This window comes from Heterodontus francisci, chromosome 39 (genome assembly GCF_036365525.1).
Source record: "Heterodontus francisci isolate sHetFra1 chromosome 39, sHetFra1.hap1, whole genome shotgun sequence".
Lineage (NCBI taxonomy): Eukaryota > Metazoa > Chordata > Chondrichthyes > Heterodontiformes > Heterodontidae > Heterodontus > Heterodontus francisci.
In genome coordinates, this window is record NC_090409.1 from 19,348,011 (window position 1) to 19,363,225 (window position 15,215).

The 15,215-nt window shown below is 43.8% G+C and overlaps 1 protein-coding gene across 1 annotated transcript; it reads left to right on the forward strand.

The window, feature by feature from the left end:
• The first annotated feature begins 3,140 nt into the window (after window positions 1–3,140).
• Window positions 3,141–7,064, forward strand: LOC137352849 (probable G-protein coupled receptor 139). Its single transcript, XM_068018702.1, has 3 exons — window positions 3,141–3,210; window positions 5,802–6,687; window positions 7,010–7,064. The coding sequence occupies exons 1-3, from the start codon at window positions 3,141–3,143 to the stop codon at window positions 7,062–7,064; spliced, it is 1,011 nt and encodes a 336-aa protein (XP_067874803.1).
• Window positions 7,065–15,215: the final 8,151 nt, after the last annotated feature.

Sequence of the window (15,215 nt, forward strand, 5' to 3'; positions counted from 1 at the left end):
CTGCAAGAGTCTCCTGTCACCCCTTTTCATCTAACCATATGAACACATCTAACTATTACTTTCTCCTTCATGTACTTGTCTAGCCTCTGCTTAAATGCATCTAGGCTATCCACCTCAACCATTCCACATAACAGGGAGTTTCACATTCTACCCACTCTCTGAGTGAAGAAGTTTCTCATGAATTTTTAACTGATTCATTAGGTTAATATGCGAACAATATTCTGAGGGGGCTAGCGAGTGTTTCTCCCTGGGATTCAGGACCCTGCCCCCGGGATGGTATCCTAGCTCCGTGAGAGAACAGGAGAGATGTGATGCTCTAGAATTCGCTGAGAATGCAGGGTGAGTTGCCGTGGAAACAGAGACAGTTGGAAGCAGGACCTCCATCATGATGGACGCCAATGTTATCTGCATGGAAGTGACCATTCGTCCCATGTTGCACAAAAGTATCTCCATGCTCTGCCAGAAGACTTGGACTCCTTCACGTTGGGAGCAATTGCATGCAAGCTCACTGGCAGGATGCCCAGTGTAAATGACTTAACTCATATATATCCATCAGCCTTCCCCAGTAGCCTTGGCCCTTGAATTCCTCTGCAGCAGGGTTAGTATATGATCGTACCCACTGGTGAACTGCTAACTGTAGTGTTCTATTCTCCTCCCCTATCTCCTGGCCTCTGGTTGGCAGTAATGCTCCCTGTGAAGATACATAGTCTAGTCTCTACAGTATATGTGTACAGTGTTGTATCGAGTAATGATGCATCCATTGAGGTCAAGGCAGAAAAGATGATTGGTGCAGCTGAGAAACGTGTGCCACAGCACAAAGGTTGGAACTGAACAAGTCTAACGGTGTGAGAAAGCTGTTATTGCCGCAACTAGGTGTCACTGAAGGGAAGAGAGGGGAGCAAACGTGGTCGATTAATTGTGGAAGCGAGAAAAAGATGCTGGAACAGGCAGTTTTGAATTTCGGAGCAGCAGGCACAGGTAATTGAGACAGTGCAAATTTCGAATTTCAAGTGTGCCGTGTGGTGCAGGCGGCAAGCCAGGTACAACAAGTCATGCCTTAACTCAGATTCCAACCAAAGCTGCTGCAAGCACAGTGTATGGTATTGGGACCCAAAGAGAACAGAAAGGGTCCAGGTTCAGTACCGGGCCTTCCAGCCATGTGGCACGGAGGCACACGCAGTATAAGAACATGTTTTCAAGAAGGAGTTAGATATAGCTCTTGGGTTTAAAGGGATCAAAGGGTATGGGGCAAATGCGGGAAAAGGTTACTGAGTTGGATGATCAGCCATGATCATAATGAATGGTGCAGCAGTCTCGAAGGACTTACTCCTGCTCCTATTTTCTTTGTTTCTCTGAAGATCCAAGCATACGAATTAGGAGCAGGAGAAGGCCACTCGCCATTCAACAAGCTCATGGCTGATCTGATTGTAACCGCAACTCCACATTCCTGCCTATCCCCAATAACCTTCCACCTCCTTGTTTATCAAGAATCTATCTATCTCTGCCTTGAAAATATTCAAAGTTTTTCTTCCACTGCTTTTTGATGAAGAGAGTTCCAAAGACTCACGACCCTCTGCGCGAAAAGAACATATCCTCAACACTGTCTTAAATGGGTGACCCCTTATTTTTAAACAGTGACCCCTAGTTCTAGATTATCCCACAAGAGAGAACATCCTTTCCACATCCACCCTGTCAAGACCCCTCAGGATCTTAAATGTTTCAGTTAAGTCGCCTCTTACTCTTCTAAACTCCACCGGATACAATTCCAGCCTGTCCAACCTTTCCTCATACAACAACCCGCCCATTCTAGGGATCAGTCCAGTAAACCTTCTCTCAACTGCTTCCAAAGCATTTACATTCTTCCTTAAACAAGGAGACCAATACTGTACACAGTGTTCCAGACGTGGCCTCATCAGTGTCCTGTATAACTGAAGCAAAACCTCCCGACGTTTGCATTTTCAGTTCCACTTGCAATAAATGATGAAATTCTATTAGCTTTTCTCATTATTTACTGAACCTGCATACTAACCTTTTGCGATTCATGCACTAGGACGCCTAAATACCTCTGCATCTCAGAGCTCTGCAATCTCTCACCTTTTAGATAATATGATTCTTTTTTTTCTTCCTGCCAAAATGGACTATTGCACATTTTCCCACATTATACTTCATTTACCACATTTCTTCCCACTCAATTAACCTATCTATATCCATTTGTACCCTCCTTACATTTTCTTCACAACATAACAGGTCATGGGTCCCATGCATGGATCTATATCAGGGAGCATGTTCCGTTCAGAGCATTGGTGGTTGCAAATGGATGCATGTGGGTTGGACGGACGAGTTCGTGTTTGGGAGGGGTGGATGCATGCTGGGGAGAGCGACTCCTTGCCTCCGGAAGAGGTATGGCAGCAGCATTGTGTGAAAGCGAAGGACTGCAGGAGGATGTTAATAAGACTGTCAGAGAACAGCATTAACATGACGGTCATCATAGCTTCCTATGATGCTGCAGGGGACCGTTATTTTTAAATTAAATTCTTATTCCAACATCTGTACACGAAGTAGGTGGCGATTTTGCCTGAAGGCTATTTATCACTCAGAAATATCTATTTTAATATTCACCAAGCAGCTAAAACAGAGTGTAATTTTCCAAAATAAAGCTTGACAAGAATCTTTCCCCCCGTTTGCAACCTGTGTCTTTCTAATGATCTTTTCTGCAATCATTAAAATGCGGGCTGAGTTTCAGCCTTTCCAGCTTGTGAGCTGTTTCACGATACCCACAATCACTCTATCGATAGCTCAGCTAATTCCGAAAACATTACAGATAGAATCTGGGCTTGAGACCCAGCTGAAGACAGTGCTTGCATAACATTCCAATTTTATTTTTGGAAGAAATGTTACCAAATTAATAATTGGTCTGTTGGGTATTTCCCATAGAAAACGTATAATAAACTTTAACAACATTCAATTTCACTAAAAATGAAATAAAAACAACTCACTCGGTTGGTTTGTGCAAATGAGAGGAAGTAACATCCGTAATTATCATAGCTAATTGTCTCATGGGACTCTTCCTTAACCTATATATTAACTCTACTGTAAACCATGTATTGTGGCATTTGAGCCGTAACCTCTTCTGACAGAAAATGCATCAGCCAGCAACTGGTCAGGTGTATGCAATTTACTATCCGATTCTTGCAGCTGTTGGTGTCCCAGGTAAGTGATAACCTTACCAGTTGTGCACGCCGATGATAAAATGTCTTGTTATTCTTCCTCCATATCTAGTAACTTAATCTGTCTGGGTAGAATGGTTTACCTAATAATCGCATATCCTGTGGTCACCACTCATTGCCTAAACTATCCTATGTTTATATTAGACATTCAAGATAATATTTTATTAAAATGATAGTTATTACATCCTCAACATGGATTGCATTTTTCAAGCAGTCTTTCTAACTGTCTTGCTATCTCATGTTCAGATTGAACTGTACATTAGATTACAAATCTATGTTGATATGTGTTGCATTTTGCTTAATCTTCTATTGGATGTAAATCGATATCCAAAGTCCAAATGTAGGAATATTGAACTTTTGGAAGAAACTATTGTTTTCATTTATCTTCTCTTACTCTGCTATCAGATACCAATGCTTTTTCAACCGATGAAAATCTGCCCATACACACTCCAATAGGGTGAATTATCAGTCTTTTGATAACATAGGTGAGTTAATACATCAGCTAGATGCTGTCCTCACGAGATTGTCCCACTTTCAAGTTTTAAGCTCACTATGGTCATAAGGAAGGACATTGATTGATGTTACTTCCTCCACTGGCATCTTTGAGTTTGGTTCTATAACCTGCATCACAACCTCTGAAATCAATGGAAAGATAGGACAATGAGGATTCCCACATTTCTACATTGATAATGTCCTGCATGGGAGATTGGATAAGAAGGTAGGAGACCATGGGATCCCGGGCAATTTGGCAAATTGGATCCCAAATTGGCTTAGTGGCAGGAGATAGAGGGTGATGGTCGATTGGAAGCCTGTGACCAGTGGTGTCCCACAAGGATCAGTGCGGGAACCCTTGCTGTTTGTGGCATGTATTAATGATTTAGACAAGTAAATAGGAAGTATGATCAGTAAGTTCGCAGATGACATGAAAACTGGTGGTGTCGTAAATAGTGAAGAGGAAAGCCTTATATTACAAGACGATATAGATGGACTGGTAATATGGTATAGCAGAGCAGTGGTAAACGTAATTTAATCCTGAGAATTGTGATGTGATGCATTTTGAGAGGACTAACAAGTCAAGGGAATATACAATGCTTATTAGGAACACTGGAAATACAGAGGGTCAGAGGGACCTTGGTGAACTTGTCCATAGATCACTGAAGGCAATAGTTGAGGTAGATAAGTTGGTGAGGAAGGCATATGGGATACTTGCCTTTATTAGCCAAGGCATAGTATATAAGAGCAGGGAGGTTATGATGGAGCTGTACAAAATGCTAGTTAGGCCAAAGCTGGAGTACTTTGTACAGTTCTGGTCGCCACACTATAGGATCTGTGTCTGAGGAACGGAGTTTGTTCCTGACCAAAGACAATGGTTTCAGTCTTCCAAATGTTTATTTAGTGGAAGTTGCGAATCGTCCAACACTGGATGTTTGACAAAACGTTTGTCAACACGATCATCCTACATTGGAAATCCAATAACATATTCGGTTGATTTCACAACTTATCTATTATTCAGGGAAGTGACAAGCCAAAGTGACCATCCCTTCCATGAAGTGTTAATTATGAAGTTGATTTCCAAAGGGAGCTCAGTTATTTAGATCCCCAAACATTGCCCTAAGTCACCCAATCGTTATATCACATCAGATACTCTTAACTATGTTCATTAACCTTCGCTCACTCTTTACTGTCCTTCCTATTCCCTGTTTTTTTTCTGCCCATAAGACCACAAGAACTATTTTTTGCCTGTTTGAATAACTGGTGACGTGCCAAATGCCCTTGGGGCGGTACAGCAGTGCTGGTCAGTTTGCGGCATTTCCCTGCTCCCCAAATCTTCTGGCCTTATCTGATGCTTCCATTGCCTTTATGAAGCCACATCCCGTAGTCAATCAGTTTAGTTAACCTGCAGTGCAGGGCGGTGTTGGGGCTGGGGGCGAGCCATCCAGGCGTCTGTTCTTCCCGAAGTTTACTACTGTAGCTGAACAATTTCTGCTTCATTATTTATCAGTTGCAAACCTGAAACTCTTTTTTTTCTATGAAGCTGCATGTTATACTTTGTTTAATTGATTTGATGCTCTTAATTATGTTATTTATTTGATAACGATTTCTCCTAACTTTATTTAAGTCTCAATTCAGAAATTATTTGTGGGTTTCATTTTTACTTTAAAACTTATTTCTAATTCATCACCAATAATTTCTAGATCAGCCTTGATTCTTAAGACTTCCAAATAGCATGCTACATTAGCCCAGATCTTTGATATAATGTATAAACGTTATAATTCGAAAATTACATTTACTTAGAAAATGTATTTCCTCGTTGGATGCAGTTACAAGTAGATTTTGTCACTGCACTAATGCAAAACCAGTGATAGTCAATTGTCAGCCTGATTTACTTTGCTGCTGTGTTTTAATTCCATAGACTTCGATGGACAGAGATTTAAAACAGGTTTTCTACTCGCCTTCATCATTTTGCATTATCAATTACAGTCAATATCTAGGGCGAATATCTAATGTGCACGCACATTGCTTCTTTTCATTAAAGTAGGCTAACAATTCTCTTGCTTTCTACCTTCCTTACAGTTAATATCGTGGCGATTGTGATCCTGTCCCAGGGAAAGTGCGGTCTCTCCAAATGCATCACCTATTACCTGGTGGCCATGGCAACAGCGGATCCAATGGTTGTCATCACTGGCGTCATACTGCATCGAATCGTTGACATTTACTTCCCTGGAAACTATCTGTCTCTTACTCCGATATGTCGGACAAAAACTGCCCTGGTTTATACAACCAGAGACCTGTCTGTCTGGTTAACCGTCACCTTCACTTTTGACCGCTTTATATCCATTTGTTGTCAGAAGCTGAAAACTAAATATTGCACTAAAGAAACAGCATCTGCCGTTGTCGGCACGGTGTTCGCTCTGAGTTGTTTGAAAAACGTCCCGTGTTACTTTCTTTATGAACCTCTGTACATAATTAACAAATTGCCCTGGTATTGCCGGATAAGACCAAGCTTTTATACTTCACCCCTTTGGCTGGCATTTTCTATTCTCGACTGCATAGTGACCCCTTTTCTGCCATTTTGTGTTATTTTGCTGCTCAATGCCCTGACAGTGAGATATATATTAGTGGCCAGCAGAGCACGCAGGACATTGCGGGGCAACACCAGCTCTGTAAATAATCCTGACCCTGAGATGGAGAACAGGAGAAAATCAATAATTTTACTCTTCAGTATATCCGGCAATTTTATACTGCTATGGCTGATGTACACGATCCATTACATGTATTATCGGATTACTAAGACTTACTCTTACACAGGTTACAATGACCCTCTTTATATCCTGCAAGAAACCGGATATATGCTTTTGTTATTGAGCTGCTGCACCAACACTTTTATTTATGCAGTGACCCAGACTAAATTCAGAGAGGAGTTAAAGAAGATGGTGAAATATCCTGTGACATTCAGATTGTTAAGATTTTTTTTTTAGATAATTAGAACAACTATGGAGTTGAAGGTATTATAATACAACTTGGTGTGTTGGAACATAGGAAATAGCAGCAGGTGTCCATGCGGCCCATGGAACCTGCTTCATCATTCAATAACTTCACAGTTGATGTTCTAGATTAATTCCACGTTATCGCCCTAGCTCAATATCCCTTGGCTCCTGAGTGTTAAAAAAACTATCAGTATAAGTGTTGAATACGTTCAAGGACTCAATATCCACAGCCCTCTCAGGTCGAGAATTCCAAAAATGCTTAACCCTGTGACTGAAAAATCCTTCTCTTCTCAGTCCTAAATTGCAAAACACTTTTAACGAGACCCTGACCGCTGGTTCTGGACTCTGAAGCTGGGGGTTAGCAGTCTATCAGAATCTGCACTGTCAAGTCCTGGAAAAAGTTTATAGATTTCAATGACATCACCTGTCATGCTTCTGAACCCTGGAGGATATAAATACATTCTGCTTAATCTCTCTTCTTTGGGCAAATGTGTCCTTCAGGAATCAACACAATGAACCTTTATTACATCTGCTCTAAGGTAGGTCTATTAGTTTTAGTTTAGAGATACAGCACTTAAACAGGCCCTTCGGCCCACCGAGTCTGTGCCGACCATCAACCACCCATTTATACTAATCCTACACTAATCCCGTATTCCTATCACATCCCCACCTGTCCCTATATATTTCCCTACCACCTACCTATACTAGGGGCAATTTATAATGGCCAATTAACCTATCAACCTGCAAGTCTTTGGCATGTGGGAGGAAACCGGAGTACCCGGAGGAAACCCACGCAGACACAGGGAGAACTTGCAAACTCCGCACAGGCAGTAACCAGAATCGAACCCAGGTCCCTGGAGCTGTGAGGCTGCAGTGCTAACCACTGCGCCACTGTGCCGCCCAGGTGACCAGAACTGTACACAGTAGTCCAGGTGTGATCTCACCAAATCCCAATATAACTGCAGAAAAACTTCCTTAACCGTAGCCGCTATTTCAAGGGCGTTGAAGTGTAGCAAACAATTTGCTTTCCTAATTGTTTGTACAAGGACACCTAAATCCTTTGGAATAAAAACGTTTATTAATCTCTCACCTTAAACAAAATCTTCTTTTATATTCTTCCAATCCAAGTGGATATTTTCACATTTCCTTCCATTATACTTCATCTGCCACCTTCTTGCCCACTCACATAACCTGTTTATATCCGTTTGCAGACTCTTTGCGTCCTCCTCACATTTCACTTTCTCACCTCGCGTTGTATTGTCAGAAAACTAAGATAAATTACATACCCAATTCATTTTTATAGTTGGAAATAGCTGAGGACCAAGAAATGAACCTTGCAACGTCCCATTAGTTACAACCTACTAAGCTGAAACTGATGCACTTATTCTTACTCTGCCTGTTTTTCTGCCTTTACCAAATCCTCAATCCATGGTAATATATTACCACCAATCCCAGGAACCCGAAACCTCTGCAGCACCCTCTTGTGTGGCAATTAACATCCGTGCCACACAAGTGCCAGGAAATGACCATCTCCAACAAGAGAGAATCTAACCATCTCCCCTTGACATTCAATGGCATTACCATCGCTGAATCCCCCACTATCAACATCCTAGGGGCTACGATTGACCAGAAACTGAACTGGAGTAGCCATATAAATACCGTGGCTACAAGAGCAGGTCAGAGGCGAGGAATCCTGCGGCGAGTAACTCACCTCCTGACTTCCCAAAGACTGTCCACCATCTACAAGGCACATGTCAGGAGTGTGATGGTATACTCCCCACTTGCCTGGATAGGTGCAGCTCCAACAACACTCAGGAAGCTCGACACCACCCAGGACAAAGCAGCCCGCTTGATTGACACATGCAATTCCTGCAGCCATACTGGAGCCAAACGTCGTGCCCTGCACTCCTTTGGACCCCACCAGGAAGGCCGAGAGGGGGGTTTTGATGCTTGGGAAACACACAACCTCCATACATCCGCCCAGGCATGCGCCATGGAGAGGTCACTCCATAGTCGCCTCACAGCAACCAAAACAACACGGAAGGCAGCAGTTACGGTTATAAGTCCAGCTAAATTGGCGTAGAGATTGGGCGCCACGGGTTGCCTTTGTCAGTGGGAGAGGTCATCGCATCTCACTGGACAGCTACTGCCTGCCTCAAACCGGGCAGCCCTCGGTCAGTAAGGTTCTGTCCCTCCACAGTCCACCTGCTTCAATGTGTGCTTGGAGCTCAGGGTCTCTGCCCGACAAGTGGACTGTAACACCGCACCAAACAGCACAACCAAAAAAGGAAAGAAGGTACCAGCCCTTCATTTTGAAAGCTGGAACGTCAGAACTATGTGTCCTGGCCTGTTGGAAGACCTTACACAAGTCAACGATTCTCGGAAGACCGCAATCATTAATAATGAGCTCAGTAGACTCAATGTGGACATTGCAGCACTTCAGCAGACACGCCTCCCTGTGAGCTGATCTCTAAGAGAGCAAGACACACCTTCTTCTGGCAGGGTAGGGATCCTGAAGAACCAAGACAGCATGGAGTGGGCTTCGCCATCAGAAACTCTTTGCTCAGCATGATAGAGCCACCCTCAAATGGCTCGGAACGCATACTGTCCATCCGACTGTTCACCGCCTCTGATCCAGTACACCTACTCAGCATCTATGCTCCAACACTCTGCTCCGCACATGAAGCTAAAGACCAGTTCTATGAGGAACTCCATAATATTGAAAAGAATAGGTTCATTTGCGATAGTCAGCACGGTTTTGTGAAAGGTAGGTCGTGCCTCACAAACCTTATTGAGTTTTTCGAGAAGGTGACCAAACAGGTGGATGAGGGTAAAGGCGTGGATGTGGTGTATATGGATTTCAGTAAGGCGTTTGATAAGGTTCCCCATGGTAGGCTATTGCAGAAAATGCGGAAGTATGGGGTTGAAGGTGATTTAGAGCTTTGGATCAGAAATTGGCTAGCTGAAAGAAGACAGAGGGTGGTGGTTGATGGAAAATGTTCATCCTGGAGTTTAGTTACTAGTGGTGTACCGCAAGGTTCTGTTTTGGGGCCACTGCTGTTTGTCATTTTATTAAATGACTTGGATGAGGGTGTAGAAGGGTGGGTTAGTAAATTTGCGGATGACACGAAGGTCGGTGGAGTTGTGGATAGTGTCGAAGGGTGTTGTAGGGTACAGAGGGACATAGATAGGCTGCAGAGCTGGGCTGAGAGATGGCAAATGGAGTTTAATGCGGAGAAGTGTGAGGTGATTCACTTTGGAAGGAGTAACAGCAATGCAGAGTACTGGGCTAATGGGAAGATTCTTGGTAGTGTAGATGAGCAGAGAGATCTTGGTGTCCAGGTACATAAATCCCTGAAAGTTGCTACCCAGGTTAATAGGGCTGTTAAGAAGGCATATGGTGTGTTAGCTTTTATTAGTAGGGGGATCGAGTTTCGGAGCCACGAGGTCATGATGCAGCTGTACAAAACTCTGGTGAGGCCGCACCTGGAGTATTGCGTGCAGTTCTGGTCACCGCATTATAGGAAGGATGTGGAAGCTTTGGAAAGGGTGCAGAGGAGATTTACTAGGATGTTGCCTGGTATGGAGGGAAGGTCTTACGAGGAAAGGCTGAGGGACTTGGGGTTGTTGTCGTTAGAGAGAAGGAGGAGGAGAGGTGACTTAATAGAGACATACAAGATAATCAGAGGGTTAGATAGGGTGGATAGTGAGAGTCTTTTTCCTCGGATGATGATGGCAAACACGAGGGGACATAGCTTTAAGTTGAGGGGTGAAAGATATAGGACAGATGTCAGAGGTAGTTACTTTACGCAGAGAGTAGTAGGGGCGTGGAACGCCCTGCCTGCAACAGTAGTAGACTCGCCAACTTTAAGGGCATTTAAGTGGTCATTGGATAGACATATGGATGAAAATGGAATAGTGTAGGTCAGATGGTCGGCGCAACATCGAGGGCCGAAGGGCCTGTACTGCGCTGTAATGTTCCAATTCTAATTCTAATATCATTAGTAGCATCCCCAACACCGAATGTCTATTCCTGCTGGGGGACTTTAATACCAGTGTTGGGGCTGACCATGACTCATGGCCCCACTGCCTTGGGCGCTATGGCATTCTAAGGATGAATGAGAATGGACAGAGACTGCTTGAGTTGTGTACCTGTCATTTCAATGTATTTTTTGGTTATCACAGTTATCAAATATTATTTCATTCTGTGTGTGTCTGACGCTGCTTCAGAAGTCTGGCTACTGAACTGAGTTTGCTGCTGACACTTTCACATCTCCTTCTCTGCTTCATTGTGGAGCCTTCACTGTCACTGGACTACATTGTAAAATAGAAAATATTAATGTGATGTTTTATTGGTTTACGCACTATCAATTGGAATCAAGAGTCTTTCCATTTATCTGTAGATTATCAGTTGCAGCGCTGATGTTGGTGTTCTATTAATTAAACAATCCCACATTCTAACGGTATACTTGATAATTTCAGGAGAAGGAATTTAAATGATTGAGATGCTTTCGATCCTGTTTATTCCATGCATTGTAGATGAAGTGAAGAGCGTAAGTGAACAGATGGAGACTTGGATGTTCTGTAGATGCAGAAAACTATTCACAGAGGCTTCTTCATTGAACAAACAGACTCTGAGAATAGAATCATTGAACCTGGGGCACGTGAAATGAACACCGGCGCAGAATGTTAGGAATAAATCGTCTATGAAAAGCTGCATTAACTAACAGTTTGCTGGGTGTGAGTGCACCAGAGAGATAGGGAAGGAGAAAAGGAGCAGGGAGAATGAAACCGAGGGAAAGAGATAAGCAGAACTAAAGAGGAGAAAGAAGCAGCAGTGTAAATAATTAACTATCATAAAGTGCTGGAATGTCCAGATTGCATTCATTTTACTGTTGGACTTGATCCTCTGTGTTGATTTCTGTCAGCTCCTCATTTTCTTTGGAGAAAGTTCCTATTGCTTACTTACTGACTGATGGTAATTCATTATTTAAATACTGCACTTTAAAATCTCTGTGACTGCTGAGTTCAATAAAGAGCGAGGTTGATATCAGAAATATATTTTAATTGCTATTTAATTGCCTGTACAAACTAAATACATTGAATACATTGTATAATCAATGGACTGTTCCCTAACACCAATAACTACAGGGATTATTGTTTAAATGTATTAATTGAGTTGTGTTACTGGGATCTATAGATTAGATTTCCTCTAACACTCTGCTGCAGTCTCTCCCTGTGAATCTCAGCCTCTCCTCTCACTGTATTGAATCCTCAGTCTCCTCATCCAATGCTTCAGTTTATCTACTTTCCCAAACCATCTGCTCCTGTCTCCCCTCCAACTCCAACATGTCCTTTTCCTAATCTCCCTCCCAATCTCACTCACTGGCTCCACCTCCAGCTGCGTCGTCCAACCTGATAGGAATATAGGAACATTGGAGCAGGAGGAGGCCATTCAGCCCTTCAAGCCTGCTCTGCCATTCTAGATCATGAGCACTCAAACACAGCAATGTAGTTTTCAGCATTTTCCCGTTTGGTAATATTCCCTGTTTGTTCTCTGAACCCAGAGCAACAAACCAGCTGCACATCCCGCTCTCCACAAACCTTCCCAACCAACAGTCTGGAGACAAATTCCCAATTAACCCATTGGATTCCATCTCTATAAAACCCCTTCTCATTTCCCCACCGGTACTTCCAGTCGATCTGGTGCTGACTCTATTCACTTTATATATCAATAGAGTCATAGAGTTATACAGCACAGAAACAGGCCCTTTGGCCCATCATGTCTGTGCTGGCCATCAAGCAGCTATCTATTCTAATCCCATTTTCCAGCATTTGGCCTGTAGCCAAATGTAATGAGGGTTCCTGCCTCTACCATCCCTTCACGTAATGTGTTCCAGATTCCAACCACCCTCTGGGTGAAAAATCTTTTCCTCAAATCCCCTATTAACCTCCTGACACTTACCTAAAATCTATGCCACCTGGTTATTGACACCACCGCTGAGGAAAAACGTTTCTTCCTATCTATCCTATTAATGTCCCTGATAATTTTGTGCACCTCAATCAGGTAATCAGGTTCCCCCTCAGCCTTCTCTGCTCCAAGGAAAACAACCCTATATTAATTTCCCAATTCATTATTAATAATTGTGTTTCAAACATTTCCCTGTGGCAAAGCACTGCCCACGTCAATGAATCAGATTCCACTGTTCGATGCAGCAACAGAGCTGGAAATTTCAGCCCAGATCCTGTCAAACTGCTGCTTTGTCTCCAGGTCTGATCAGTAATTTCTCTGCTTCCTTCTCTCTCTTCCAGTTAACTTGGTGGTGATTGTGATTCTGTCCCAAGGAAAGTGCGGTCTCTCCAAATGTATCACTGTCTACCTGGTGGGAATGGCAGCGTCTGATCTCCTGGTCGTTATCACTGAACCCATATTGAAATGGATTGTTTTAATTTACTTCCCAGATTCATTCCTGAGAATTACTCCTGTGTGTTCTCTCATTGGTATTCTGCTTTCTGCTGCCATTAATGTTTCTGTCTGGCTCACAGTTACTTTCACCTTTGACCGATTTGTGGCCATTTGTTGCGAGAAGCTGAAAACAAAATATTGCAGCGAGAAAACTGCGGCTGTGGTTGTTGGAACAGTGAGTGTGCTGGGCTGTTTACAATCTCTCCCCTGGTACTTTACACAGGAACAAGAAAAAATTATTGATAATGTTCCCATGAGTTGTGTCTTTAAAGTGAGCTTCTATACCTCCCCCACATGGGGGGCATTTGAATTATTTCACTACATTTTAACCCCTTGCGTCCCGGTCTTTCTGATTTTGCTGCTCAATGTTCTGACTGTCAGATGGATTTTATTCTCCAGTAAAGTCCGCAGGGGATTCCGGGCCCACAGCAATGCAGAGAATCACAAGGACCCAGAGATGGAGAATCGCAGAAAATCAATTATTTTGCTCTTCACTATATCCGGCAGTTTTATATTGTTATGGGTGACACTGGTTGTGTTTATCATTTCCAGGCGGATTGCAGATATTCAGTATTATTCCTCCTACACTGACCCTCTCTTTATCACAAAACACACATCAAATATGCTGCAGGTTCTCAGTTCCTGCACCAACACGTGTATTTACACTGTGACCCAGACTAAATACAGACAGGAACTGAAGAAGGCGGCGACATACCCTTTCAATCTCATTGCTAATTTAGTGAAATCATAGAATGAACTGAAGGGTTTTTAACACTAGAATGAAATCCCATTTCATATTGCATTCTCTACACTCTCCACAGGACAAAGTACATCTTATTTTCACAGCACTGAGCCCTGAAATGAATTTAAATCTGATTGAGATTACATTTTATCGATAATCTGACCTATTGATGCGGGACTGGCCCTGCAGAAGAATCATGAAATGTTTCTCAAAAAGGCATCACTAAAAAGCTCAGCCGGATTCACCTAAACCCACCCTGGACCCAGAGCAAAATGGACAAAGCTGCAAATCACAGTGATTGTGAGATGGTGAGAGGGGCAGTAACTTCAGTGAGACAGGGACACCAGCAGATGGAGATGTGAGAGGGGACAGCAATCGCAGTGAGACAGGGACACCAGCAGGTGGAGATGGTGAGAACAGGCAGTAACTGCAGTGAGACAGGGGCACCAGCAGATGGAGATGGTGAGTGGGGACAGTAACTGCAGTGAGACAGGGACACCAGCAGGTGGAGATGGTGAGAGCAGGCAGTAACTGCAGTGAGACAGGGACACCAGCAGCTGGAGATGGTGAGAGGGGACAGTAACTGCAGTGAGACAGGGACACCAGCAGATGGAGATGGTGAGAGGGGACAGTAACTGCAGCGAGACAGGAACACCAGCAGATGGCGCTGATCAGCGAGGCAATAACTGCAGTGAGACAGGGGCACCAGCAGATGGAGCTGATCAGCGAGGCAATAACTGCAGTGAGACAGGGACACCAGCAGGTGGAGATGGTGAGAGGGGACAGTAACTGCAGTGAGACAGTGACACCAGCAGGTGGACATGGTGAGAGGGGACAATAACTGCAGTGAGACAGGGACACCAGCAGGTGGAGATGGTGAGAGGGGACAGTAACTGCAGTGAGACAGGGACACCAGCAGATGGAGATGATGAGAGGGGGAACAGTAAATGCAGTGAGACAGGGACACCAGCAGGTGGAGATGGTGAGAGCAGGCAGTAACTGCAGTGAGACAGGGACACGAGCAGATGGAGATGGTGAGAGCAGGCAGTAACTGCAGTGAGACAGTGACACCAGCAGATGGAGATGGTGAGAGGGGACTGTAACTGCAGTGAGACAGGGACACCAGCAGATGGAGATGGTGAGAGGGGACAGTAACTGCAGTGAGAAAGGGACAGCAGCAGATGGAGATGGTGAGAGGGGACAGTAACTGCAGTGAGACAGGGACACCAGCAGATGGAGATGGTGAGAGGGGACAGTAACTGCAGTGAGCCAGGGACAGCAGCAGGTGGAGA

Bases quoted from the DNA above. Each gene is read 5' to 3' on its own strand.
- LOC137352849 (XM_068018702.1), top strand. From the start codon at position 3,141: ATGCATCAGCCAGCAACTGGTCAGGTGTATGCAATTTACTATCCGATT. The intron at 3,211-5,801 runs GTAAGTGATAAC...CCTTCCTTACAG, and splicing joins TGCAGCTGTTGGTGTCCCAG to TTAATATCGTGGCGATTGTG. The intron at 6,688-7,009 runs GTTAAGATTTTT...TTCTCTTCTCAG, and splicing joins TATCCTGTGACATTCAGATT to TCCTAAATTGCAAAACACTT.